At 46.1% G+C, this 26,563-nt stretch overlaps 1 protein-coding gene across 6 annotated transcripts in view; it reads right to left on the bottom strand.

The window, feature by feature from the left end:
- Positions 1 to 8,658: 8,658 nt before the first annotated feature.
- Positions 8,659 to 26,563, bottom strand: part of ANKRD11 (ankyrin repeat domain containing 11) — a 195,842-nt gene continuing 177,937 nt past the window's right edge. For all 6 annotated transcript variants that reach the window (XM_061594504.1, XM_061594507.1, XM_061594503.1 and 3 more), the window contains 5 exons: positions 18,185 to 24,960; positions 13,815 to 13,913; positions 13,557 to 13,700; positions 12,260 to 12,352; positions 8,659 to 9,944 (listed from right to left, as the gene is read on the bottom strand). In XM_061594504.1, the coding sequence (XP_061450488.1) occupies positions 9,759 to 9,944; positions 12,260 to 12,352; positions 13,557 to 13,700; positions 13,815 to 13,913; positions 18,185 to 24,960 (7,298 nt within the window). In that variant the 3' untranslated portion in view covers positions 8,659 to 9,758. The remainder of the gene's footprint in view (positions 9,945 to 12,259; positions 12,353 to 13,556; positions 13,701 to 13,814; positions 13,914 to 18,184; positions 24,961 to 26,563) is intronic.

Here is a 26,563-nt window from a genome sequence, read left to right as displayed (position 1 = left end):
AGAGCTCCCATAGGCCTGCCTGAACAGCCAGGTCTTCAAGGCTCGGCGGAAACCTATCAAGGAGGGGGTATGGCGAAGGTCGAAAGGAAGGGAATTCCAGAGGGTGGGGGCAAGTAGCCCCCAAGTATGACCATTTTTGGGACTTGGGTAGAAATTCTTTTAATGGAGGGAAACACCATATGCGACTGCTTTATCCCAAGTCAGACCCTTGGCTTTATCCAACCCAGAACTGCCTACACCTGACCTGTGACCAAAATTTCTCTTCCCCCCCACCCCAAATCCCCACTAATTTTTGCAGCAGCAAAAAAGGGGGGTAAAACAGACAGTACACGGGGGGGGTAGGTTGCAGATGTGAATGTGAATTGCCCCTCCCCAGTAGAGATGTTGGTGAAAGTAGATTTTGTTCACATCTATTAAATTTGCATTTTCTGAAAAAATGTGAGAACTGTAACATAGGTGTCCTTTGAAATTCGCACTCACCTGAATTTTGTGATGCAGTTCTTCAACCAAACAGGTTGTAAACAAGGTTTACAAAAATGCATATATTAGGGGAAAGTGTGCATAAAAATAAATATATTAGTGAAAATAAACACCAACATGCATTATATTAGAAGAAATAGCTTGCAAAAATGTGTGCATAAACCAAAACTGATCTAAAAACGTGTTTATTAGGAGAAATTTAACACTAAAATGCTGAAGAATTTTCATGAGAATTTTTTAAAAAATCTGCAGATTGCTACAGAAATGTGGAGAATGGAATTTAGGATTGGAAAAATGAGAAACAGAGAACCAAAACTGACAGTCATCAGATGGGTCATTTGATGAGGAAAGAGGGAGTGATAACTTGTGTGTACCTGGCTGTGTGAGAATGCAGGGTGGTCACATCCCCTGCTAGTTTGCAGTCCCTGGAGGGCTGACCTATAAAAGGCTAATTACCCCTGGCCTACAGTGGCCAGTAGTGGCTATCCCAAGGATTCAGACAAGGGTCTTTCCAGCCCTGGAATTGATAATATTTTATGAGGGATGCAAGGAACTGAATGTGCTCTCCTCAGAATTATCTAGCACAAAGGTAGGTAACTTGGTGCTCTCCAGATTTTTTTTTTTTTTTTGGATTACAGCTCCCATCAGCCCCAGCCAGCATGGCCAAAGATCAGGAATGATGGGAGTTGGAGTTCAGCAACATCTGGAAGGCACCTTGGTTGATTACCCGTGGATCTAGCTGACGCCATTCCATCTGGCTGCAATAGAGAAGGGAAGCAGAGCCTACCCCCATTGACTCTTTTGAGAAACCAGCTCCTTCTGGCTCTCCCTCTCCCTCTCTGAATAGTTTCCAATTCAAGCTAGTCATTATAAGAACTTTGTCATGTTAAGAACTGGTCCCTTTCCCCTCTCCACCACTTTTTCTTTTTGTGATGTGTTTTTAGATTATAACCCTGCATTGTTATTAACTAATCCTAAACCAGCAGCTCCAAGAAATATTTTCCATAAATAATAAACCAGCTATGGCACCTTCCTCCACTATGTTCCAAACTGAGGCATTTTCCCCCTTCAGGATTTAATTTTGTGACTCTGCTCCCCCCCCCTTTTCAGCCGAATTTCAGATGTCTCAAAATGTGGCCCTCTGCCCCTCTTCCATAAGATTTGGAGTTAGCCCTGCAGATTGTTCATCATGGCCAATTTTCAAAGGTGCAATTCAAATCCACCGTATGTTGCTGTCTTGCAAAATCCTGAGCGCCTTGAGCCATGAACGTTCATTCTTCCCAATGAGGAAGTGGAAGTCTCACAGTGAGGAAGCAACAGGTGTTTCACAACCCAACCCATTGCAGCAAAGGCTAAAGTGAATGTAACTCAGTGTGGCTTGTGCGGCTAAAACAGCCCTCTGAGCATTTTAAAGAAAAGATAGGTACGAAGGTTTTGAACAGAGTCTTCCCTCGCTCCCTTGTCATTCATATTTACAGAAGAGCAAAACACTGTCCACAAACTCTGCACAAGGACACGTTTTCTCCAACTTCAAGGGAGGTAGAAGTAGGGTTTTTTTAAATTTAATTTTTTAATTGTAAACTACCTTGGTCATTTTGCATGGAAGGGCAGGGTATAAATGTAACAGATAAAACGGGACCCTGATCTGACCTCCATGCCCGCTGGAGCTGCTCTAAATTTCAGCTGTTTCGCCAGCATCAGTCTGGTGCACAGCTCCTGCAAATCACTGGCGACATCTAGTGGTGCAAAATGAAATGTAGCGGCCTTTGCCAACGTGGTTCCCTCCAGATATTTTGGACTACAGCTCCCATCAGCCCCAGCTAGCACAGCCATGACGGCTGATAGGAGCTGAGGTCCAAAACAGCCATTGGACTCAGGGAAGCCTCACCCTGCACTCTTATCATTGGCCATGGTTGTGTCTCCTATTTACCTTAACCACTACACCACGCTGGGTCTCTCTTTCATCAGTGAGAACAAAGTGCTAGACTGGAGGGGGGTGTCTTGGGTCTGAAACAGCAGGGCTGCCCTTATGTTCGCAGCTGTAGCCTGAGGTGACAACTTGGGTGGAGGGCCCAGCTGCAATCCCCGCTATCTCCCAGGTAAGCATGTTGACTCAAAAAAGTCAGTCGCCTTTTGCTTGTTTTCTGATGGCTTTCATTTTAGAGCACAAGAGTTGTACATACTGTATAAGGCTATCTATCAGTGACTACTGCCCTGATGGCTATGTTCTCCTACTGTCAGAGGCAGTGTGGCTTCCAAATACCAATGGCTGGAAACTGCAAGTGGGGACAATTGCAGATGTGCTCAGGTCCTGCTTGTGGGCTACCCTCAAGAGGCATCTAGTTCGCCACTGTGAGAACAGGGCACTGAACTGTGATGGGCCCACTTTGGCCTGATCCTAACAGGCCTTTTTAATGTTCCCAAACACATTTTCCAGAAATAAGGTAGTTTCCATGCAAGTTTTTCCCCCTAATAATAATAGCAGCAGCAGCATTCCTGGGATGACAGTTCTAGATGTCGCAACCTCCTCCTCAATGTCTCTCCTGCCAGCCTCGGGAGATTGTTGCGTTCTGGACACAAACTGCCCATGTTTCTGAATTTGTAGTTATACTTTGCGGTGGAGCATTAGTTAATCCATTTTGCACACTTTATGTGGACTCCGCCATTTGCACTCATTTACGTTGTACATATCTTGTGTGCATTTTTATATGCTGCTATAATTATTGGCCATGGTGGCTGGAATTGTTTAGAGATGCAGTCTAACATCTGAAGGTCCACAGATGTTTTCCCTCCCTGTACAGCATCCAACAATGTTAGTATCAAATAAACACTGAGCTGTTGTACTGACTGCCCCCCCCAGCATTGTGATGAAGACACGATCACCCAGCATTTTGCCCAGAGAAGCTTCATAAAACAGCCTCACCAAAAGAAGCAAAACTACTGTGAGAGGCTTAACATGCCTTGTCTCGTATTTTATATAGACATATTTTGTTCGAAGGAGCGTGCTTGTGTTTGCACGTGTAAACTACTGAAAGGTAAAGAGCACAGTAACCTACCTTATACTGAGTCAGACCATTGGGTCCATCTAGCTCAGTACTATCTACACTGACTGGCAGCAGCTCTCCAGGGTTTATGACAAGAGTCTCTCCCAGCCCTACCTGAGACGTTGGAGATTGAACCAGGGGCCTCCTGCATGGAAGGAAGATGCTCTTACCACTGAGCTACGACCCCTTCCCTGATTTAATTAGCTCTATTGCTCCAATGTCAGAAAAAGCATTATTCTGTGTGGCAGCACTCTCGTTTCTTCGTGACCTGTGCACAGGTGTGCACACAGGATCTATGCGATGCTGCAAAATCCTAGAGCTAAAGAGAGAGATCAGATGCAAGACCTCTCCCCTTAAGGGGCAAGTTGGGAAGAATGGAGTTCTTTTTGAACAGCACAGCCTCCTTTTCTCCAATGGCTAGTCAATTAAGTCCTCACAGCCCCTTTGGATTAGGTGGAGGGACAACTAAGTTAACAAAATGGAGGGGGGGATGCCCAGGTAATGTAGACCCGGATCCCAAGCACCTTTTTTTGGAAGTTAATCAGAGAAGCCAGAGTTTAAGATCTTTAAGAGTATTTGCCCTGAAGTACTTCAAACCAGTGACTATCAGATTCTTTTTGATTCAGTTAGGTAGTGCTAGTGTTATTTTATTTTTTTTAAAAATTGCAGCATAAGTCTGATATTACTTGAAAACTCAGGGAAGATTTTACAATATTAAAACACAAGCCAACAGCTTATACCCAATGCTGTGTATTTAATGTGATTTAAAAGAGGTAGGTGGGGGAAGGTAACAACAGGATTGGATCCAGATTTAGGCTGCAATCCAATTCATGTCTACTCAGAAGCAAGCTCCATTGGGTTCAATGGGATTTACTGCCAGGTAAGTGTGTATCAGATTACAGTTTAAGCTAGTCATGCTTTAGTCCTATTGCAATCAAGGTGCACGTTGGGTTTGTTTAAACTTGTTTTCAGTGGGGTTAAAGAGTGACTAAGTATGGATCCAACCCACACAATGAAGTGGAAATGCTGCAAAATTTGCATAAAAACCAAAGGCAGGCATGGAAATATTCAGGTGAAGATTGGCTGATGTGTGTGGATGATGAATCTGCCCCACAGCAGGGGGTGCTATTAAAGGACATAGGAAGCTGCTGTATACAGCCAGATCCCTGATCCTTCTACTAGCTCAGTACCTCACACTGAGCAGCTCTTCAGGGCTGCAGACAGGAATCTTTCCTAGCTTTAACTTGGGACCTCCTGCATGCAAAGCAGTTGCTGCATCAGATCCACGCCCTCCCACCTACCAGTTGGCATCTTCCAGAATGACACAGATGAGAATTTATCTTGCCTGCTTGAGATGGTATGTTGTAGGAGGCACAGTTGAACCTTGGTGATCTGGGGTCAAATCTCCCCCGAAACATGGACATATTTCATCCTCAGTTTCCTGTCTATAAAAAGGGGCATGCATGAAGACTTAGCAGTATGGAAGACTTTGCACACACAAGCCTGGATCAGCTATCACCTGGTGCCCTCCAGAGGGTTTGGACTGCCATCAACCCCAGCCAGCACAATTCCCAGGACAGATGGGAATTGTAGACCAAACACCTGGAAGGCACCAGGTTGACCAAGGTTGCAGCTTGGATACACAAAGCTGTTAGCCGCTCCAGTTGGATGCAACAGCAACACTTCTGCAAAGCCAGAGAAATTAAGAGCCCTGAAGCAACACCGATTGTTTTTTTTATAAAAATTTATTTATGAACATTATCTCTTGAGGGATAACAGCATCTCTGCGCTTCTCTCTGTACATGCAACTGTAGAAAATAACATCTGTATTCACTTTGTCTGTTTCTGCAGGAAGTTGTACAACTAAAGGACAGTTGTGTGGTGGCAGAGCAGTGGCCTCGGCAGCACCAGCACCGCCAAACAATATGTACATAAACTACATTTGTAAAAAATAAGAGAGTAAAGTACATTGTTACATTACAGACAACGCACCCCGCTGCTGTTTCAACCCCACATTCTACGCAAGTCACACTAGTACAAATAGAAGGTTGTGAAATGACCTGTGAGTGTTATTTACATGTATATATACACTGTCTGGTAGAAACCTTTTAACAAGGGGAATTTACCGATGTCCAAATCAAGAGTGTGTATGTTTTAAAGGGTGTTATGCTCCTGCCATTATCCTGGTCTTAAAACTGAGGACTTTAGAAAGGGTCTACACCGCCACTCAGGGCTGCACCCTCATGTGGTTTAGAAAGAAGCACATTTGCAGTTTCTGAACAGGGCAAACTGGCTAAACCTGCTGTTCCTCTCCTTAGCAGCCCTGGCTCTGAATGGAGAACAGGACAGTGCTTTTAAATTGTCCCTGGGCTAACACAGGATAAAAGCAACCAGCATGTCTCCCTGGGCAAAAAACATTAACCCTTAAAAGCTCTACAAGCGCTAAATACAAATGTTTACATGCAAAGTCTCTCTTGCACGCAGACACCCCCCATGAAGGACACCAGCGGCCCATTAAGCAGCACAAACGCAGCTAGCTGAGGTAGCCACAAGGCAAGGAAACTAGAGGTGGGTACGGAAAACCTTTGTGCATAGCCCAGGCATGTGGGAGTCAAATGGCAAGGGAGACAGATGTGACTGATGTAGTGATGCCGTCTTTGGAAAGTCAAATCATTAAACCCCACTGATGTTATAGAAACTGCTCTCAAAGCCCCAGAATCCTGACCAATGGCAAGGGAGGGGACATTAAGGAGGATCAGAGAAACCAGGTTAAGCAAGTTTCTTTCCCAGCATCTGTTGTAGGTACTTCCATGCTTTGAGATGTTTTACAGCAGCAGTAAACATTTCAAAGGAGAGAACTGCAGTGAAATTCGTACAAGATCATAGTCACATAAAAGTAAAACTAAAATAAAAATCTTGCAGTCCTGTTCTGTAAAGGTTTGGGGTTTGTTTTTGTTTTTTAAACGCCATACTGGCAATCACCTGCTAGATGAGAGGTTCTCGCCTCCAAAAAGTTTAAAAGGAAACAAGTTTCCCTCAGTTAGATTGCATTTCAGAAGGAACCTTTGCTGCTCAAGCATAATGTAGAGCTTGTTAATCACCTGCCACCCTGTTCCTGTGATGACTTTTTACAATTATCAAGCTGCCACCTAGTGACTCAAGCTAGACAGAAGAGCGGTGCCAAGGGAATACTTGGCCTGAGGCAGATTTGTAATAGATGGAAGGGACTCCTAAGGAAAGTGGGCCAGCCAATGGAGAGGAGAGGCTAACCAGGCACTTTAGAGAATGGCTTTTAACAGCAATGATCACTTTGCCACATCTCACATAATCACCAAGTGATGGTGTATCCACAGCTGTGAATATATGACAAAGGCTGGGCATTGCAAGACTGCTGCAATCTGTCTAAGCAAGGGACTTATTTATCAGATTTATATCTCGCCCTTCCAGTAGGAGCTCGTGTTAGCTGAAATTTGGGGAGGTGGTACATGATGCAGTACTCTTCAATCACAGAAGATGCAAACAAGCAAGACCTCTCAAAGAATGCCACACCCCAGCCAGAAGGTGGGCCTAGCACTCAGTCCAGCCAGCAGTTCTACCATATCATTGTGCGTGGGCAGTGGCGGCTAGTGGCTCCATGTCACTGGGGCTGTAGAATCCACTCTTGGTTTTAGTCTGGATTTTCAAGGGGCTGTCCAAGGGGCTGAAGTGAGTCTAGAGTGGATTCCACTGCCCCACTGACATGGAGCCACCACTTTGTGTGGGGTGGGAAGGGGAAAAGAAACCTGTCCAACTGGATCCAACTTCTTTCCCCTCACTGGTATACACAATGCACACACGCAAGCCCCTCACGTTGCACTGCTTCCACCTCAAAACAGAGCACCCAAAATACCCAAACCACAAGAGCTATGAAACGACACTCTGCTAACACAGGGACCCCTCAATACAAAGCATTCTTTCTAAAATACAATGTGCAGAACCACAAATTCCTCAACCTGCCTTCACAAAAATCTCTCTCCGGGGGTGGGGGGGGCAGAGTCTTTGATCTTCCCCAGCCACCATATTTCCCAGACTATTGACTGTCAGGCCACATATCCACGAAGGCTCCACTCATCTGGAAGCAGCTACTTAACAGGCCACAGATGTTCAACATGATTTTCTGCAACTGTTTGAAGTAAAGAGCCAGGGCAATATCAGAAGGCAAGCATGGAACTGAAAACTACACAAGCCCACCAACTAAGCTCTTTCCGATGCAAGTTAGGAAGGAGGATGGATTGTATTTTCTGTTCTAATTCCTCATTAGCTCGACTCAGCAATACTCTGGCCTCCTCTTGCACTCCTAGGCAAGTGCGGCAGAGCCAAACCTATCAAAGCCCGCTGACCATCACAGTAGCAGGTGATCCAGCAGGCCTCCGTTAATGGGAGCCACGTCAGAGCAAGGATAATCCTAACAGCAAAGATAATCCCACTACATTCTATATTGAATTTCCCTGTGTAAAAGTTCTAGCATATTATCAACAACTTGTATCCTGAGAAATATTGGGCCAGGACCCTCTCCAGTGAAGGGGAGAAGTAGTCAGGGCTACATTACACCTTGCTGGCTTGGCTTCTCAAACAGCACGGAGGGGGGGGCTGCTTCTGAAACTCCTGGGTCCTTTTGTCACAACAGCTTCAGGCTTTGGTATCAGCAATGGCTTCAGCTGCTCTCTAGCTCCCCTTTGCTCCCTCCCCTCTCACCATGGGGGAGGGGAGCACTTGGTTCACTCCCAACTGTTGAGGTCTCTTGTGATCTGAATGCGTACAGAGCTGCCCTCCAATCTCTTTAGATCCCCAAAGCTAGAGCAACTCTTTTCAAGGCAACCCTGTTTAAATCTGTTGTGTAGCTACAGGCTCTGCACCCTGCGGCTCTGCTCAACATTCAAAACTGACTGGAGCAGGAAAGAAAATGTAAGGGGTGGGTGGGTGTGACGATATGAGCATTTGGTGCGCTCTGGAGATGTATCACCTGTTCCGCAAGATCAACAAGGCCCCATGTTCCTTTTGGCCCATGTGTGTGTTGCCTCTCCCCCCAACCCTTGGGGGTGGGGAAGAGGAGGGGGAGGATGCTGCCTAGGGTGAACTATACATACAAAGATAATTTTAATTAATTTATTTATTTCTTTACACATGACTGAAAGTGATGTTACAGTACATAAGTTATTTACAACTGTGCAGTAATGTGTTGCAAAATAAATTATCTAGAAGGCAGCAAAAAGTACATTGTTAATGTATATAAAAACTGTACAGCTTTCATGGGATACAATTTCTCTTTATACGAGTATTGGCTCTTGTAGTGTTTATCTTTTTTTTTCAAGTTATGTTCTCAGAAAGAGAAACAAAATGCCCAAGATTAAAGGAAAAATATATATTTATATATATTTATATATATATATATATATATATAAACCATAAGGATTTTACTCCATTTAAAAACAGGATTGCAAAGTCCTTGCTCTGCGCCACTTATTGTACAGGGTCAGGTGCCTAATGCCTCCCCACAGTTTTGATGGATACCTAGAACACATCCTAGGTCTCAAGTCCAGTGGCTTGGCCCTTTCCTGTGCCACCTCCAGGGCCCGGCTGGGTGCTCTCTTTTATCATCAACTTATTTTTACTGTAGCCTGGATGCATCATGAAACCAAAGAACTCCCCGCTCCCGCCCCCACCCCAGAACCCACCCACTGCCATGGTTTTGCCCTGCACCCTCTCCAAGGCAAGATCCACCCACAGGCAAATGGGGGGGGGGGAATCAAAGCGCTTGAGACTGCTGTGATTGTGAGCGTGCCAACGGCCCTGGTCGCCTCTCCCCCTCCCGTATGACAGCTTATGCAGCACAGAGAGGGTGTGTCTCAGGGTGTTCTCTAGCTCCCTGCTTCCGTCAGAGTCTCTCTCCTTCCTCCCTCCAGTCTGGTGCACGCTGCCGTGTGCAGGCTGCCTGCCTGCCTGCCTTCCGCCGCAGTGACTGGTGTGGAAGGATCTGTGCGCCTCCCCTTCCCCTGCTCCTTCCTGCTGCCTGGTGCGCAGGGAGACACGTGTGAAGAAAGTGCCATTTGTTTTCTTATTGATTTTCTGCTTCCTCCTTGTCTGACTAGGGGTTCATCAGCAAGCGGTTGGGGTGTGTGAGAGCGCCTGCACCCATCCTCGGGGGGCACCCACCCATGCCAGTTTGCAGTGAGAATGTCTCCAGGCTTGGTACTGTCATGCCGGCAAGAGCACAAAGTCATCGTTCACGTCCACCATTGGCACGTAGAACGAGGGCACCTCGTTCACACAGAGCGATTTGTGCCCGGCAGGGTCCAGCTCCTGCACTTTCAGCTGCCACTCCATCCGCTGCACTGCATTTAAGGCCGCTGCTTCATGTTGCTGTCGCATCAACAGGCACGTCTGGACCAGGAAAGAAAGCCGTGCACAATGAGTGGGGAGGGGAGAGAGGAGGAGGAGCAATTCAAAATGCTGGCATTGGCCTATAAACAGCCCAGGACTCAGGAAGACGGTTTGACCCCATAGAGGAGGTGTGGGGAACTTTTTGTTCTTGAGATGTTGTCGAACCAACTCCCATCATCCCCAGCAAGCATAGCCAACGGCAGAGATTATGGGAGTTGCAGTTCAGCGAAATCTTGAGGGCCAAAGGTTCCTACACACCTGTAGAGGCTAAAACTGCAGAATGCCCTCATGATCAAGATCTGCTTTGTTTTTAGGCATCTGTTGTTGAAGATGTTCTCATCTCAAAGGGCTTTTGGCAGTTTAATTATTTTGCTGTTTTGTGACTCCTGCTTTTACGATTGGTAGTTTTTAGTTTTAGTGTTATTTTATTCTCTGATGTTTTGTTTCGAATTCTTTTCCACTGTTTAATCTTATTCCTGTAAGCCACCGTGTGTGTGTGTATGTGTGCGCCCACATACATATATGTGTGTATTTATTAGCAAAAAGGAAGATACTAACAAATAATAATGGTGCAAAGGCCAAGGAGTTTCTGCTCACTTCAGGGAGAACCCCAGGTCATCAGACAGTAGCTGCAGTGTGACAAGGTACTAAGCTGGTCAAATGACCTCTCTTCTTGGATTTAGGAATATGACAAGGGTCAGGGCTGCCTTTTGGTCATTTTGTTTTAAAAGTAGCATGTTGTTAATCATTAATACAAGCACTTAAAACAGCAGATGGCAAGCATGAGCTCAGAAGACACCTTCATTCTTCTCTTACGCATAGAAGGGAATGTCCCCTTACAGATGGTGCCTGCTGTGTCAAGTATGTGCTTCCTCTAAATCAATGAAAGAAAGCTGCTGCTTTCTTCAATGTATGAAGTAATGCGGGTTTAATTTATTAAAAACTGCTTTTTAAATCAGGTGATAGCCTTGACAAGCTTTCAAGCTCCGAAGAAAGGGAAAGGCAGCAAAAGACACAGCACTGGTGATGAAGCACACAAACTAGGTAATAACTGATGGAAAACATTTGCATTGCTGATAATAGGCCAATTACAAAACTACAAATAGGCAATGGGGCATTAGCAAACCTGGGACGTGAATTCAAGAAAAGTAAATGTTTTCGAGCTTCATGGATAGCCCGTTATCAGAAACGTAAACATTTTCAGTCACTTATAACCTAGTTTGCTTTCTGTGTATTTTGTAGTCAAATGCTAAAAGCAGCTGATTGAATGGGGGAAATATGCTTACTTAGAAGGCTGGTAGCACAGAACACGAAATGTGGTGTGCCTTCTCCCCTAGAACTGATAACTTTCAGGTTTCGCATACCAGGCACCAAGAGACTTGGAGAAGATGGGCGATTACTGAGCAGCAAAGCTAGATCTCGTGGCCATTCCAGAATGGTGCAAGAGAGGAGATAGGATGGGAACAGAGGAACTGATAGAGAGAGACATAACCAAATGGGAGGGGCATGTGGAACAATGGAAGCTTGTAAGCCTATCTTGCAATATGCACACTCTCCAATAAATAAGGGGCGAGTGGGCTTGGTCTACCTGGAATACTGCATGGTGAGATGTGTACTTCTATTAAGGTTAACCTTAAATGTTACCTATGTGGAAGGCTTTTTTCCGGGGGGGGGGGGGGAATGCAGTGGCACCGCTTCTAAACCATGCAAAGGAGGCAAACTGCCAAAGATGGTGAAGGAATAAGTGTGTTTTATTTGTGAAAACATTCAAACTGACAGTTGCAAATCCTAACGTATTTCAAGCGTACCCACTCTTGCATCAGAGGCAATAATCCCTACTTTATCTTCCGAATGAGGAGCTGCTTTGTATTTTGGGAGAGCATGTGAAAGTTCCTCGCTTCTCCCCTGAGGTAGAAAACAGTGAAAACTGTGAGTGCATCATCCTAGTGATGACTGAATACCTTTTCTTACATTGAAGGGCTTTCTGTGTGGCAAGCTGGCATGTGAAGAAGCCCTGATTTCAGCAGATGCCAGCTGGTTTGTGTCCGAGTTGGCCATGCTCAACATCCACAGCAGCTGATGGGTTGCAGTCAGAACTGCTCTTGCCCCACATCCCTCTGCATAGAAATCATTCCACACTTCAGGAAGAATGGCCTCCTACCTCACAAGAGGAAGTGGGACATGGCATGAGCCCGCTTGCTTCAGAACAAGTCTGGATCTCCAGCCCTCTTTCCTAAAATGCAAAGGGGGGGAGGAAGTTCCCAAAGACCCTAGTTCTACCAATGCCTCACACAGGCCGTGGCTTGACTGCTCACCTTCATCCGGTCGTACTTGTCATCCACATCCTGTAACCATGAAATGAACTGGCGAGCGTTGAAACGATCTCTGACGGATTTGTTTTCATCTCCCTGAGAGACATAAAATGAAGGCGAGTTGAAGATAGGCAAATGCAGACCAAAATAAATTCTCAGCTCATCCTTGCGCGCGCTGTCTCTCCCTCACGCACATACATTCTTCACTACAGAAGTGTCTCAAGTATGCAGGCTGAGGGCCTGCTATTTTTGTAATGTTTAGGGGGTGAGTACAGCATACCAAGAGTTCCTTTCTGCTGGTTCATTGAAAGAGGATCCCTTCTGGATCTTTTAAAACCAGGAATGGTCAATAAGGCGCCCTCCAGATGTTCCTAGATTATAGCTCCCATCATGCCTGACCAATGTTGTCCATGATATATGAACTGTAGAACAATATCTGAAGAGCACCACGTTGACTACCCGTTGTAAGCTAAAGCTCCTGCCATGCGGCACCAAAAGCACCTTCCTTTCTTGCTGAGTGTACTGGGAACGGCTGAGCTCTAAAATCAGATGCAAAAGATCAATACGATGGATAGCTAATAAATTTCCCCTATCCTGCATAGTGCATGGGGACCAATGTCTGCAATGCAGCACTCAGCATCCTGCTGAAATGACAGCTTTATGGCAAGCAGGCAAAGCAGCCTCAAAGCATGTGGCCAGCAGGGGGTGCTGGTGTCATTGCTCTGTTCAGTTGCAGAGTTTTACATTCTCATCTTGCTGCAAAGCAGCAATACAGGGTGCTCAAGGCTGAGTCATTGACAGCTCCAGATCTTTAGTCTTCGCTGGTACTAACATATGGGGTGGGGGGTGGGGGGAGAGGGAGATATTGCAGGTGGCAATACAAAGCTTCATTTTCATTATTCAGGGGTTCCACAAGGTTTATTTTCTTCTGTAAGAGCTCTGAAGCAACCTTATTTGTCTAACAAAGATGCCATAAGCAATGACCAAAGCAAGCAGCCTGTGGGTATCTTGGTGCTGGTTACCAGGAGCTGACTGCATTGTCACCCAACTATATGGCAATACCCTACGGAAAAACACACGCATACACACACTCTCCCCCTTTGGAGAATTATTCAATATAGGCAAAGCCACAAAAATGCAGTCTTCTGGCACAAGGCCAATGCATGAGTGATGAAGTCAGAGCCACCTAGGTGAGAAAAGCATCACCTCTGCCTCATCCACTCATTATCACCTTGCAATTCCCGACACCTGTAGGGAAGAACCCATAGAGAGAGATGACCACCAGAAGACAGGCCCAGACCTGATTTTCCAGAGGCATGTTGTACACCTCTGAGTCCAGAAGCATGGTGCACGCGCTGAAGGGCACCGCTTGATTTGCTATAGTTCTTGCTGCTCGGCAATGAACCCTCAAGATTTCTTGCTCGCATGACACGATCAGCTTTTCCTGGAAAGAGGAGAACAGAGTTACCGGCGAGCAAAGGGCATCCCTGCTCCTCAATGGCGACGGGGAGGCATGCCCCCCCTGGCAGCCTTCAGACACCCAAAAGTTTGCTATTACCCGCTCAATGCTATGCTGGAGTCGCAGCTTGCCACGGACCGCTTCCTGCTGCCTGAACAACTCCTTGAGGGGCTCTGCCAAGGATGGAGGTGGTGCGATCTGAAACATACAGAAAGCCGTCATAAAGCTGCGGCACCTTCAGCAACCACTTCTGTTTCCAATGAACAGATCTCTTCACGTCCAAGTAGTGCCTGAAGCAGCCTCCTGCTGCAGTGAGGTCGGGACTCAGCCACAGGCATCCCTGCTCCAAACTGAGCTTTGTTTACAAAGCAGGACACAGCTGCTCTCGTGGACTCTTCCTGACCACCTTTCCAGCACAGACACTCCCTCCTCCCAAACCTATGAAATGTCTGGCCAATTATGCTGAAAGTGGGGAAACGCCAGCTCTTTGAACCAGTCTACCAAGATTGCCATCTCGCTCCTGCAGTAGACAACTTATTCAGCAATTTACACCCTGCTCTTGTGTGCAGGAGAATCACCAGGCTGCCCCGAGGGTTCAGACCGGATGCCAGGTTTTCCCCCTGATACTCTAACCAAGAGGCTGTTAATCATTTATGTGGCTTTTGAGCACACTCGCTCTCCAATCTATGCCTGACCTCCAGACCCCCTGCCCTTGATTTGCCCGCCTCATGCTAGGATCTCTCTTGAGGTTTAACGACTGATGGTTTAAGGAGGCACAGAGAGCAGTTCTAATAGTTCAATCCTGCCCCCCCTTGTCTAAAATCAGAATGCCAATACTCACAGTGCAACCGGCAGGTGCAGAGTAGGGATGTCAGTGAAACAGGCACCTCTGTTTCCCCCCTGAAATCTGATGGCTATTGGCACACAACAGCCTATAGTGGGGACCACTAGCCATCCTTCCCCATGTCCTTGCTCTAAGCTATGCCAAGTGGAACCCTTTGCTTCTTTATTGGGGAAGGCTTGGACGGTCATTTTATTGACTTTGGGTGGCTAACCTCTGATAACCCCTGTGCTACATAGCAGGAGGCGGGGTAAGAGAAGGTCTTTTCTCACATCAAGGAGCTGCCTCCCCCAAGGGGCCCCTCCCCATGCTGATTTTGTGAAGGACAGAAAAGCGGGCGTGTGGGGGAACTGACTGCTGCATGGTAAAGCGAGGAGCAAATGCTGCCACCCACTCGCCAGCTGATTGCGATGCTTCCCCTAGCAATTTGCCATCCTAGCTCACTGCAGACAGTACATTAGAAACTCTGCACGTCATTCAGTACTCATCTATTAAGTTTCCACAGAGCGCAGAAGCCAGCACAGTATGAAGGCTTGAGATCAGCTCCTTTAAGGCCTCGGAGTCCATTCCTCCCCAACAGATGCCTTTGTACCTGCATGTCCCCTTGTTGTGGAGTGTAAGAAACATGACAGGAGGCTGCTGAAAGGCAAGTCAGAAGCAATGCCCCTACAACATTGTTAGCAGCGAAGACTCTGCACCTCTTTCAGACTAGGCAGCTGATAAGGAGAGCTACAACCTAGAATAAGCTTTTGTTTCTGCTGTCACTTTAGTTCCCTTCAACTTGTGCTCAGACACACCGCAAGGGGCCTTGCACTGGCTCAGGCTGCTTGGCCATCTAGCTCAGCGCTGTCCACAACGACTGGCAGCAGCTCTCCAGGGGTTTCAGGCAGGAGCCTTTCCCAGCCATAACTCAAGATGCCAAGGGTTGAACCCGAGACCCTTCTGCATGCAGAGCATGTGCCCCAGGGAAGAAGTGCTGGTCAGCTGTGCAGGGCCACCCTAAGTGTTTATGGGGCCCTACTAGTACCCATGCATGTATGTACAAAGCTGGGGGCCATATGTGAGAATTATTGCACGCACGGACTACATTTGAGAATTGCCCTGGGGTCAAGCAGAATGATAAATGTGCTTCCTTTTTTCTTACTTGGGGATCAGGGAATAGGGATCAGGTTGCGCTTCTGCCAAGTACCTCCTCCAAATTCTGGCAGAGCTTCTCTTTGCTTCCTGGAGCTCAGTGTCACGGGTCTTCTGGTTCTGGCCTGCTGCTGCACTTCTCTGCCACCCACCCACCCACTCACCCACCCACTCACCCACCCACTCACTCACTCACTCAAGATTCCTCCCTTAAGGCCTGGCCTCACACCACTCCTATGCCTTTTCCTGGGGCAACTGTCACAGACAATTACTTTCCTATGGCACCTTACATGAAAATCTTAGGTGACATTCACTCACTGCTTCAACTCTTTCCCCAGAAGGCCTGGACAGGAACAAGCCTACTCTGCCACAGAAGCCCTTCTTAAAGCCTTCCCTGTTCCTCTTCTCCTTACAACAAACTCTGTAACAGGGGCTACTTGGCTTGGGCCAATCATAAGCCAGCCTGGCCAATCTTATCTCTACTGTTGCCTAGACATAAAGAAATATTTTACTTTACTGTGATTGGCTTAGACACCCTTACAGTGGGGCTGCAGGCCTAGCTAAGAAGTAGGTCCCTCCCTTCTAGTCTCCCAAGGATACATTTTACAGCCAGCTTAAGCCTCAAATTGGCATCTATTATGTTACATACACAACTATGTAAAATATTTCCTTCATCGTGGCCAGGGAGACGTCCCATTATGTCACAATTACATGTTGAGATTCAGTGTCATCTTACACTCTAATGTAGCATTTCTTTTCATGAAAGCTTTAAACAAAATACCAAGAATTCTGATGTGGCAGGGTCAGGGTAGGGCCCAATGGTACACACAGGAACTAAGATATGGGGGCCCTTGTTTTGTGGGGGCCTGAGGCAAATTGTCCCACTTGCCCCTTACTCCCAGGCAACCTGCAGTGTTACCAAGTTGTATGGCTATGCAGGATAACAAAACACAGCAGTGTGACAGACCCTGCTACTCCCAGACTTTTCTCCAGCAAAGCCTATGAAAAGGGCCCAGAGCAAGCTACCTATTTGCTGCTCTGCTTTCAGTGCACTCCTGCTCCAGTTCTAGGATCCCAACGAAGTTTCTGTTGTGTGGTGTGGGTGCCTCCCAAAGGATGACTCTCCTGGAGTTGAAGGGCCTACATGCTTTATTATGTTCAGTACACATACAAAATGGCTCCTGCTGCAAGCTCTCCTCACCGCGCTCCAACACTCCCTCCTCAGCTATCACAGGTTTTACTTTTAATATTTTTTTATTTGTAGCAGTTCCTATGTTTTGGTAAGCATCCTTTATTTTAGAATATCCATTATTTTTAAAGAATAGTAACAAATAAAAAAGTATCTAGCTGATCTCTTACAGCTTATGGCTTTATTTTATTTATATAGTATTTACATCACTGATAGTATTTGAAGTGTTAAGTGCTCGTTAACCTCAAAGTAAAGCTGCATTCCACTGATTTTCACCTAGCGCAAATGACATCAAAGTGGAAACTGAAAAAGAAAATACTTTAAAGCTAATTGAATCAATTTTATAGTTCATGCCCAAGCAACCGTAGAATTTTGGGGAAAAATTAAGGTTACAGACCCTTGCTATTTGCCACCCTAGTTCACTGCAGACAGTACATTAAAAAAACAGCCACCAAGCTCAACTTGGCGTCCCCCTCAGCCCGCATCCCAGATGACCACCCAGCTTGCTCACTCCTAAGGAAGGCACTACATGTGCCTTACTTATAGCGGTCTTTCTCTTAAAAATAAAAGATCACAGTCCTCATGGTTCTGAATAAAGTGCTGGTTTAAATAGGAACACAGAAAGCTGCTAGGTCAGACCATTAGTCCAACTAACTCAGTATTGTCTACACCATGACAGGTAGCTGTTCTACAGGTTTTCAGGCAGGAGACTTTCCCAGCACTACTCAGAGAGGCTAGGAAACTGAACCTGGGATTCTGTGCATGCAAAGCAGGTTCTCCACCACTGAGCTATCTGAGTTTTTCCTTCAGAAATACTGAAGCAAGGATTTGCACAATGTGAGTGTCTATGTGTCTGCATCACCTGTTATTATGCAACCTGGGGGTCTGTTTTTTCAATTGGGGGTTGAACATATTTTAATTCTCATACACTGTTATGCACTCCCACAACCTGTAGCTGGTCCTCTGATGCCCTTCAAGTTGTTGAAAGTTGTTGAACCATAGCTAAGCACTTCACAGTTTCTTGCAGTATCCCTTCCTCTCCTTCGCAGGGCAAACAATGCTCCAGTAAGAGCTTGCCCAGAGGGGAGGGTCCCTTCCTCATATGCAATGGCTGCATGCCCAAGTTTGCCAGCACTGATTTGGGGTCCACCACCAAGATAACAAGAGTTCAGAAACACGTTTCCCAGGGCCGCAGCATGCACCTGTGGTGCAGGAAGGTCAGATAGGGCTGATGGGGCTGTTTTTTTCCACACTTGCACAGCTTATAAAGATAGCAAGGACAGCAAGTGGTGTAAGGTTACTCACCACTGGAATGTGCAGCTTGCTCAAAGGTTTGCCATCCAGCAGGTATGAGCCCGTGTAGGTGACATACTCAGCATAACACTGGGGTGCCTGAGGGGTGATGTAGCAGAGAATTTTCCGCTTCTCCTCGATTTTCTTCCTGATCTGTAGGTACTCGAAATAGGGATTAGACCTGTCGCTGTGGTAAGGCTCAATGTCGTCCAGCTTGATGGCGTCTACAATTGCAGCTAGAGTCTGCTGTATCACTTCCCGTGTCTGCTGGGTGGAGGTGTTGATTTGCTGCTGTAGCTGCTGATTGGAGCGCTGGAACCTGCGCTTCCGTGGGTGCTGTGCCTGGGGATCTTCTTCCTCTGTGACACGCCCCTTCGCCCGCGTAGAAGGGGCAGAAGCAGGAGGGAACTCTTTTTCAGAAGTAGTAGTTGTGGTGGTGGTGGTGGCAGCAGCAGCGGCAGCAGCATTCTGTTTGTTTTGATTGGCAAGCATCTGGGCTCGGTTCCTGGTGATCCGCTGTGGGATTTCTTCAATTTTGGGGGGCTTTGGGGCTTCAGGAACTGGTTTTGGTGGTGGTTCTGTGGCTTCTAACTGGGCACTGCCTTGCAGCACCTCAGTCTGTGAGGAAGGGATCTGGCTGGTGCCTCCAGCTGCCACAACCACATCTTGAACATCAGTGTTCTCAGTTCTGTTTGATTGGCTCAAACTGGCTTGGGAATTACCATCTGATGCAACAGTGGCCGAGGAGAGTTCTTCACAACTGGCTTCCACCTCCTTGGTCTCCAACTGAGCAAGTTCTGCTGATGTTGCTTCCTGGATGTTCTGGGGAGTCTCTGCTTCTTCCATGATCTTCTGCTCAGGGGCACTTGATGCTTCTGATACTACTTCTAGCAAAATCTCATCAGACTTCTGCTCATCACCTTGAGGTTCTGGCTCCCCAGTCCATATGCTCTGTCGGTTAACAACTAGCTCGTCTTGCTTGTTTGTAGCCCCCAAAGACACCCCAACACCCACAAATTCTGCACTGACTGTTTCTTGATCTGACATATGGCTTTCTTCAGCTGACACTGCAGTTTCCGGCTCTGGAACATCTTTTGATTGAAGTGGTAACTCTGGCAAAGAGAAAGGACCCAGGCCCAAGTCATCTTCTGAATTTGTGAATGGATCAGGCCATGTGGCTTGCTCCTCTGGATTTACAGGGGCAATGGTGCTCTCCTCCAAGTAATTCTTTTCTATAGCATTAACTGCCTCCACTTGGGATTCTGCTGGCAGGCTGGCAGGCTGCAAAGGCGTGTCAGATGCTTCCTCTGGAACAGGCTTGCTACCATTACTGAAGAAAGTGTCTAACCTAGCAGGGGAATCTGCACAGGAAGCCTGCTGTTCTGCAGTCACTATTTCTGCTGGAACTGCTCCTTCAGCATCTTCCTTTGCCTTATCAAGCCCTGATTCAGTCACTGAGAGGGGGCATGAAACAGGGGAGGTGGGATGCAAGGAATCTGGAGAAATGAAGGGCACTGGTGTGGGATGTGTGGTTTCTGGACAACAAAGCTTTGGGGAATCAGGTCCCCCCTGCTGGGGAGAATTAATGAGCAGCTCTGATCCCATTGACCAGCTGACAACATGGTCAGAAGGGCTGCCAATCAAACTCGGAGCCACAGGAGGATCCAGGTTTCTGGTTGAAGTTTTCTCCCACTCAGTACTGTTCTGTTCTGGAATGCTCGAGCCAAATTCATTCTCCTCCACTGGTGGTAAAAAGCTGGACTCTGGGGGCATAATAGAAGCAGTTGCCTGTTGCTCTTCTGTGGCATCTGAAGGCAGGCCAAGATCCGACGGAAGACCACTTTCAACAGAAGGGGCAAGCAGCTCATCTCGATGAGAAGGGGCAAGCAGCTCATCTCGATGAGAAGGGGATGATTTGGCTTGGAATCCAGAAAATACACTTTCAGGGGACTGGACATTTCCAGCAGTTCCTGGTGTGCAATGCAACGCTTCTGCTTTAGGAGATGGGACTCCGTAGTCTGGTGAATAATATTCTGGGGATAGACATGGGAACTTTTCTATGGGAATGGAGGAGAGAGGCACTTTCTCCTCTATCAAGTGCTGAACTGGAGAATCATAATTAGAAGTGGCTGGGACACTTTGCTGCCTGAAAAGTTTGTCCCCAACACTGAACTCTTCCTCTGCTGCTCCTCTTCTGATATCCACAGACATTGAACGGTGAAGATTTGTGGAGGGAATAGTCCTCATTGGGGTCTGACTTGGGTTCTCACTTGAAGGGTTGGAGTATCTGTCAAAAAAGGATGGAGAACAAGCATTCATGGACATGGTGGATATGGGCAATGAGTGCTGAGAGTCAGCACAGTCAAATATCAGATCTGTGTAATCTTCATTGCTGCAAGATGGAGTCCTTGGTGTCTGCATCACCTCTTCATAGCTTGGGCAAGAAACGACAGACGCTGGTGTTGGAACCCCTGTCGGCCTGTTTTGATCTGGCCTGGGAGAAGCTGGCAAGATTTCCTTCAGTTGGGGGCCAGCTATCCAATCCTTGGAATCGACCCCCACAGCAGGTTGAGTCTTGTTATCGGGGGACACTACGGGAGCCAGTGGGCCTAGATCTTTGAGTTTTTTGTCCTTCAACTGAGGGTCAAGCACTAGTGGCTTCTTTGTGGTCAAATCTAGACTCCTCTTGCGCATGTCCTCATTGGCCTTGACTTTGTCTTTTAATTTGGGGTCTCCAGATCTATGCCTCATCTTTTCCATTTGTTTCATTCTCTCTTTGTGTCTCTTGTGGCGCTCTTCAATCTCAAGATCTTTTTGACTCAACATCCTCTCAAAGCTGGTCATCATTAGGTCACCATCTCCCAAAAGCTTTTCCCTGGGTCTGATGTCTTTCTTGCTGCCCTCTTTGGGTAAGGTTATTTTATCATTCCCATTGCTCATTTTAAGACACTCTGCTTTGTCCTTTTCTTGATTTTCCTTGAGACGTTCCTTCACTTTGAGGTCATTAAACTTGGGTGGCTCCTCTTTTGATTTGTCTTTAAGAGTGATCACTTGAGAGCTATCCTTGTCCTTGATAGACTTCTGCTCCTCCTTGTGGTGCTTGAAAAACCCATCGGAGTGTTTTTCTCTGTGCTTCTCTCTCTCCTCTTTCCACTTCTCTTTGTGCCTGTCCCTCTTTTTCTTCTCTTTGGCTGTGCTGGAGCCATATGCTTTCTCTTTCTCTGCCTTCTTTGGAAGTTCTCTTTCTGAGTCGTTCTTTTCCTTTTTTTCAGAAAACAAGTACTCCATGTTTTTGTCCAGTTCTTCTTCAGCCTCTGTTTTTGTACCATAGGAAACGCTGATGCCTTCTCCGTCCATGGCAAAGTCCTTTTCATACTGTCCAGAATCTTTCCTGTTGCTGGAGTCTTTACACTCATCTGTCTTATCTTTTTTATCTGCTCTCTCTTTCTTTGCTTTTTCCTTTTCATGGCTCTTCTTCGATGAGGATGACGAATGCCTGTGCCTCTCTTTCTCCTTGAGTTTATCTGGCAAGCAAGGCAAAGGCAGGGACTCCTTAAATTTCTCCTCAGATGCATCTGCAAGTGAAAGGTTGGAAGACTCAAAGAGATTGGTGATCACAGGGTCTTGCCCTCTGTCCGTGAAGCTATCAGAAGAAATCTCACTGATTTTGTCGTTGGAGTCATCTCTATATTCATTGAGGGCTTCTTCCTCCAGTTTCTCCAGCAAGCTCTTCTCTGCTTCTCCACTTTTTGAAGACCGTTTCTCCTTGGTATACTCTTTATCCAGCTTTTCCTTGTGCCTGTTTTTAACCTTCTCTTCCCCAGCATGTTTCTTCTCCACCTTTTCAGGGAGTTTCTGCTTGGCCTTCCTTTCAGAGTCCACTGAGCTTCTCTCCTTCCTGTCTTTAAACTTCTCGACTGAGTCTTTGTCCTTCTTCTCTTTGTGTTTTTCAAAGGAGCTTTTCTCTTTTTTCTCTTTCCCACCCTCTGGTAAACTTTTGTCCTTCTTCTTGTCTTTTGACTCTTTGTCTTTCTGTTTCTCAGCAGAGTGTTGCCGATCAGAGGAATATTTCCTGTGCTTGTCAGGGGCATAAAGGTCTCTCTCAGCTACCAAGCCATCGTCTTTGTCTTGCATGCTATCCATCCGATGCATTTCACTCCCAAGGCCCTCTCCAAGTTTGAATCCACTCGAGCTGTAGTCATCCTTCTCATCCTCACTTTCATCTGTGAAGATGTCTAAGATGTTATACCAGGTCCTCTCCCGGCCTTTCTTCTCATCCCTCCGTTCGTGGAAGTCCTCTCTGTCAGCAGAAAAGTTCTTCTCCTTCTTCTCTTTAATTTGGTCTAATGAAGTCTTCCTCTCTTTATCTTTATTGTGAGCTTCTTTATATTTCTCCTTTGTATCTTTCTTCTCTTTAAAGCCTTTATCCAATTCTTTGTCCTTTTGGTTTTTTTCAGGCAAGGCTTTCTCATTTCTGTCTTTGTCCTCTACTTTGGATTTTTCCTTGTACTTTTCTGCTTTTAATTTTTCTTTCTTGTCCTTCTCCAGCACATCCTTCTTCTCCTTTCCTGAATGGTGCCTTTCCCAAGTTTCCACATTTTTCCCACTAAATTCAGGATCAGATTTTTCTTTGAAGAATGGTTCACATCCATAGTCTTTAAATTCATCCCTGTAAGACTCTTCTTGTTTTATTTTAACATCTTTTCTATCTTTAGAACTATCAGACACATCTCTTCTCTCTCTGTTAATTTCATTAGTATCTTTTTCCTTTCTCTCTTTAAAGCTTTCAGCAGAATCCTTTCTTTTCTTTTCAGGCAGATAACTGGAAATACCTTTATGCTTTTCGATTTGGTCCTTTTTCTTCTCAGAGTTCCGCTCAACATATTCTCTCTCTTTCTTTTTCAGAAAAGTGTCTTTTTCACTGCGTTTCTCACTGTACTCCCTCTTATCTTTTCCTTTACTCTCCCGCTTCTTGTCTTTTATCTCCTCCTTTACTGTTTCTATGATGAGTTTTGCCACAGTGTCACTTTTAATTTCCCTGTAGTCTGTCACTGGTGAATCCCAGCTATCCTCTCCTTGGAAATCAAAAGAAGAATCAGATGACAAATCTGAAAACCACCGATCATGCTGATCATCAGAGAGGCTGAACTTTGTGTCCTCACTTTCCAAAAACTGGTTTTTATTACTAAACTCTTCAAAGCTGGACTCTTCCCTGTAACCTTTGTCTTTTTTACATCTCTCTTTCTCCTCTTTCAGGGATTTCTCTTTCTCTGGTTTTGCTGTTTTTTCCTCCTTCAGTTCATTTTTCTTTTCGGTCTTGAACTGCTTATCCTTGGATTTTTTCTTTCGCTCCTCCTTATGTATGCGAGACTTCTCCTCTTTAGGAGATTTCTCTTTTATGGGTTTCTCTTTTTCCAATCTGCTGGCCTTTTCTTCTCTGAAAGATTTACTGACATCTTTACTTGCCTCCTTGGCTTTTTTCAAGGACTTCTCCTCTTTGGAGTTTTTCCCAGCATCATCTTTAAACAGCCAATCCTTCTCCTCAGATTTAGTTTTCAGAAATTTGTCTTCCTTCTTGAAGTGCTCTCTCTCATGCTTCAGCACTTTGAGCTTGTTCTCAACAGCGCATTCAGTCTCTACAATCAAAGCCTTTTCGGGCTTCTGTTTAGAGTCCTCATAGTCAAAAGAAAAGGCTTTGATTATTTTAATGTCTTGGGTGGCAGGACACTGGCCTCTCTCTTTGTTTTTGTGTTTATGTTTTGTTTTATGCTTTTTTACAACCTTCCCCTCCTTGTCCCGCTTTGGAATAGCTCCATCCGCACTAGCATGGAATGCATTCTTCTTCTCCACAACCACAGCAGCTCCATGCTGGGCTCGCTTCTTGGGCTCCTGCTTCTTCCTCACAGGCTTCAGCGATTCCAGGCTCGAGTCCTCAGATGTGTAATCTGACTCGCTGGTCAGCCTCGTCCTTGTGGAATCGGATAAGGAACTGACATCTGACCAGGCTGGAGAGGAGACTGTTTTCCAATTGTCCGTCCTCCAGTGCTTGGAGTGCTGCTCTGTAAGGGCGGGGGGGTTATGCTTCTGTGACCCCAAACTCCCGTGGGAAGAGGCAGAGGAAGCAGAAAGGGAATTAAACAAGGACGACTCCTTTAACACCAGTCTAGAGTCCTTTACGCAGGTAGCACTTTGTACAGAGTCTCTGTCATCCTCCTCACTCTGCAGGTTTTCACTCTCTGATTCAGAGGAACAAAACTTGTCATTTTTCTTGCCAAACCGAACCTCTTTGCCCTTTGCTTCCTTCTTGCGCTTCTTCTTCATTTTGCTTTTCTCTTTCTGCTGCTTGGCATTGGAGGGCTCTCGAGCCTTGCTGCTGGGAAGAATGGAATGAGTCGTGAGCCGCAGCTTCTCCGCAGCTCCCACGGCCAGACTGGTCTCCTCTTCATCGGATGTGTCGGAAAGGATGCGATGGGCCGCTTTCTTTGGTGTGATTGTGCTGTTTTTAATATAGGTTTTCACTTCCATCTTGGGGATGGAAATAAAACTGTTTGCTTTAGTCTCTTTCCGGTAATCCTTTTTCAGAAGATGTTTATCGTCCACAGGCGGGACCCTGTCTTGCTCGTCGTCCTCATCAAACTCATATTCATCCTTCACAGGCGTGACGGCTTTGGGGGGCTCCTGGTTCTTGGCCTTGTGTTTCAGGCCTTTCTCAAATTCAGAGTCTGTGTTATTGCCATCAATGGAACTGGACGGTGCAAATGAAGGAGCATCTTCCTCTTCTGAGCTCTCTGGAAAAAACAAGAGCACAGAGAAAGGGTAAGGTACGCCACCTACGGTCACTTTGAGCTAGCATCATTCTCCACAGAAACCTGCTCACAATACCTGAACAGGCAATCTATCTTCCATGTGCAAAGCATAGCTGTGGCTGCTTTACCTACTCGGTGGTCTGCTGGGTCCTCTGGAATAAAAGGCCAAAGCCGCGCAGGGAAGCCAATGGCAGGAATCCATTTGGAGCATCTGGGCAGAAAGGGTGCAAATCCAATAAGAGCAGTTGCTGGGTGTAATATCCATTTGTTTCAAAGGGGACTGCTTCCAGAAGTTGCAACGCAGCCAGACATCTGCAGTGCCAATCTATTATCAGACAAATGGTGCATTCGTTCCCCTCATCTCAGGTACTGCTGCTTCCCCCCCCCAAACACAGGAGCATTGGTCAAGTTCAGTCCCATCCTTACTGCGTCTGCCAGCTTCACCCTCATAAACGCCTTAAATGCTTTAAAAGGGCTTTGGTGTACACTCCATCAATAACTGTTACAATGCGCCTGTAAGGTAGGCCAGTTGTTTTCCTTCTGTTACAGATGAAGGGCTGAGGCTAAGATAACAGTGATTTGTGTAAGGGCATTCAAGGTGGGGATCTGAACAAAGACTTTACTGACCAATAATCTCTTCTTTGCACAGGCTCCCTGACACTTAATAAAAGCTTTCCCCTATTCCTTTCTCTCACAGACTTATCTCTAGGCAATACAGCACAAATCTCCGTTTTACAAGCTTTTACTTGTAAAGCAATGCTGACCACAAGTCCTTTCTGCATTCTTCTTTGCCAAGGACAAAATTGTTTTTAAATTAGTGCCATCCCTGTTGGACTTCAGAATCATTTGCACATGTTATAGCATGATGGTTCAGGTGGCTTGGGAAGCAGGGCAGCAAACAGATAGCACAGTGCTTCTTATAGTTGAGGCATGTTCTAGGCAAGAGAGCTGGGTACCAGCTTTGTGGGGATGCTAAACGTAGGTATTTTACTCCATTTATGATATACTCTTGGTTTCCCCACTTAGCATACGCATTCACTGTGCTATTTCTGGATACTGCACAGTGCAAAGCAATCTGGAAAAAATATTAAATAGACCACTTCTGCCACTTCATATGCTATTTGGGTGGGTGTGACTCTGGTACAGGTGACAGTGAGGGACTGAGTGCTTAACATCACAGATAATTTCTGGTGAAAGCAAAATACTGAAATCTGGTTCTCCTCAGGATCAGGGTAAAGTGGTAAGTAATCGAATTCTCTTTCTGCTCTGCTAATGCTAGGATTTCTAGCATTTTCTGGAGCTTTCGTTTGCATAATCTTGATTTCCAACAATGGGCTGTTGCAACCATGCAATAATAGGAGAGAATGTAGATCTCATGGGGACAGAGGTCATTATGAAAGACCCTGAAGGCACTAAGCATGTGCTTCAGGATGTGTTCCTTGCACATTCATGGCTCAACAGTGAAGAGTCATCATTGCTGGGTGTACCATCTGGGAAGTGTTGTTAGTAATGTATGCAGTTTGGATTTTGGTTATTTAGATGTGATTTGCCGGATTCATCACAACAGCAGCCCCTTGGATATTGT

The sequence above is a fragment of the Rhineura floridana genome, chromosome 13 (genome assembly GCF_030035675.1).
Source record: "Rhineura floridana isolate rRhiFlo1 chromosome 13, rRhiFlo1.hap2, whole genome shotgun sequence".
Taxonomy (NCBI): domain Eukaryota; kingdom Metazoa; phylum Chordata; class Lepidosauria; order Squamata; family Rhineuridae; genus Rhineura; species Rhineura floridana.
The sequence above is the reverse complement of the archived record's forward strand: the minus strand, read 5'-3'. Positions and strand labels throughout refer to the sequence as shown.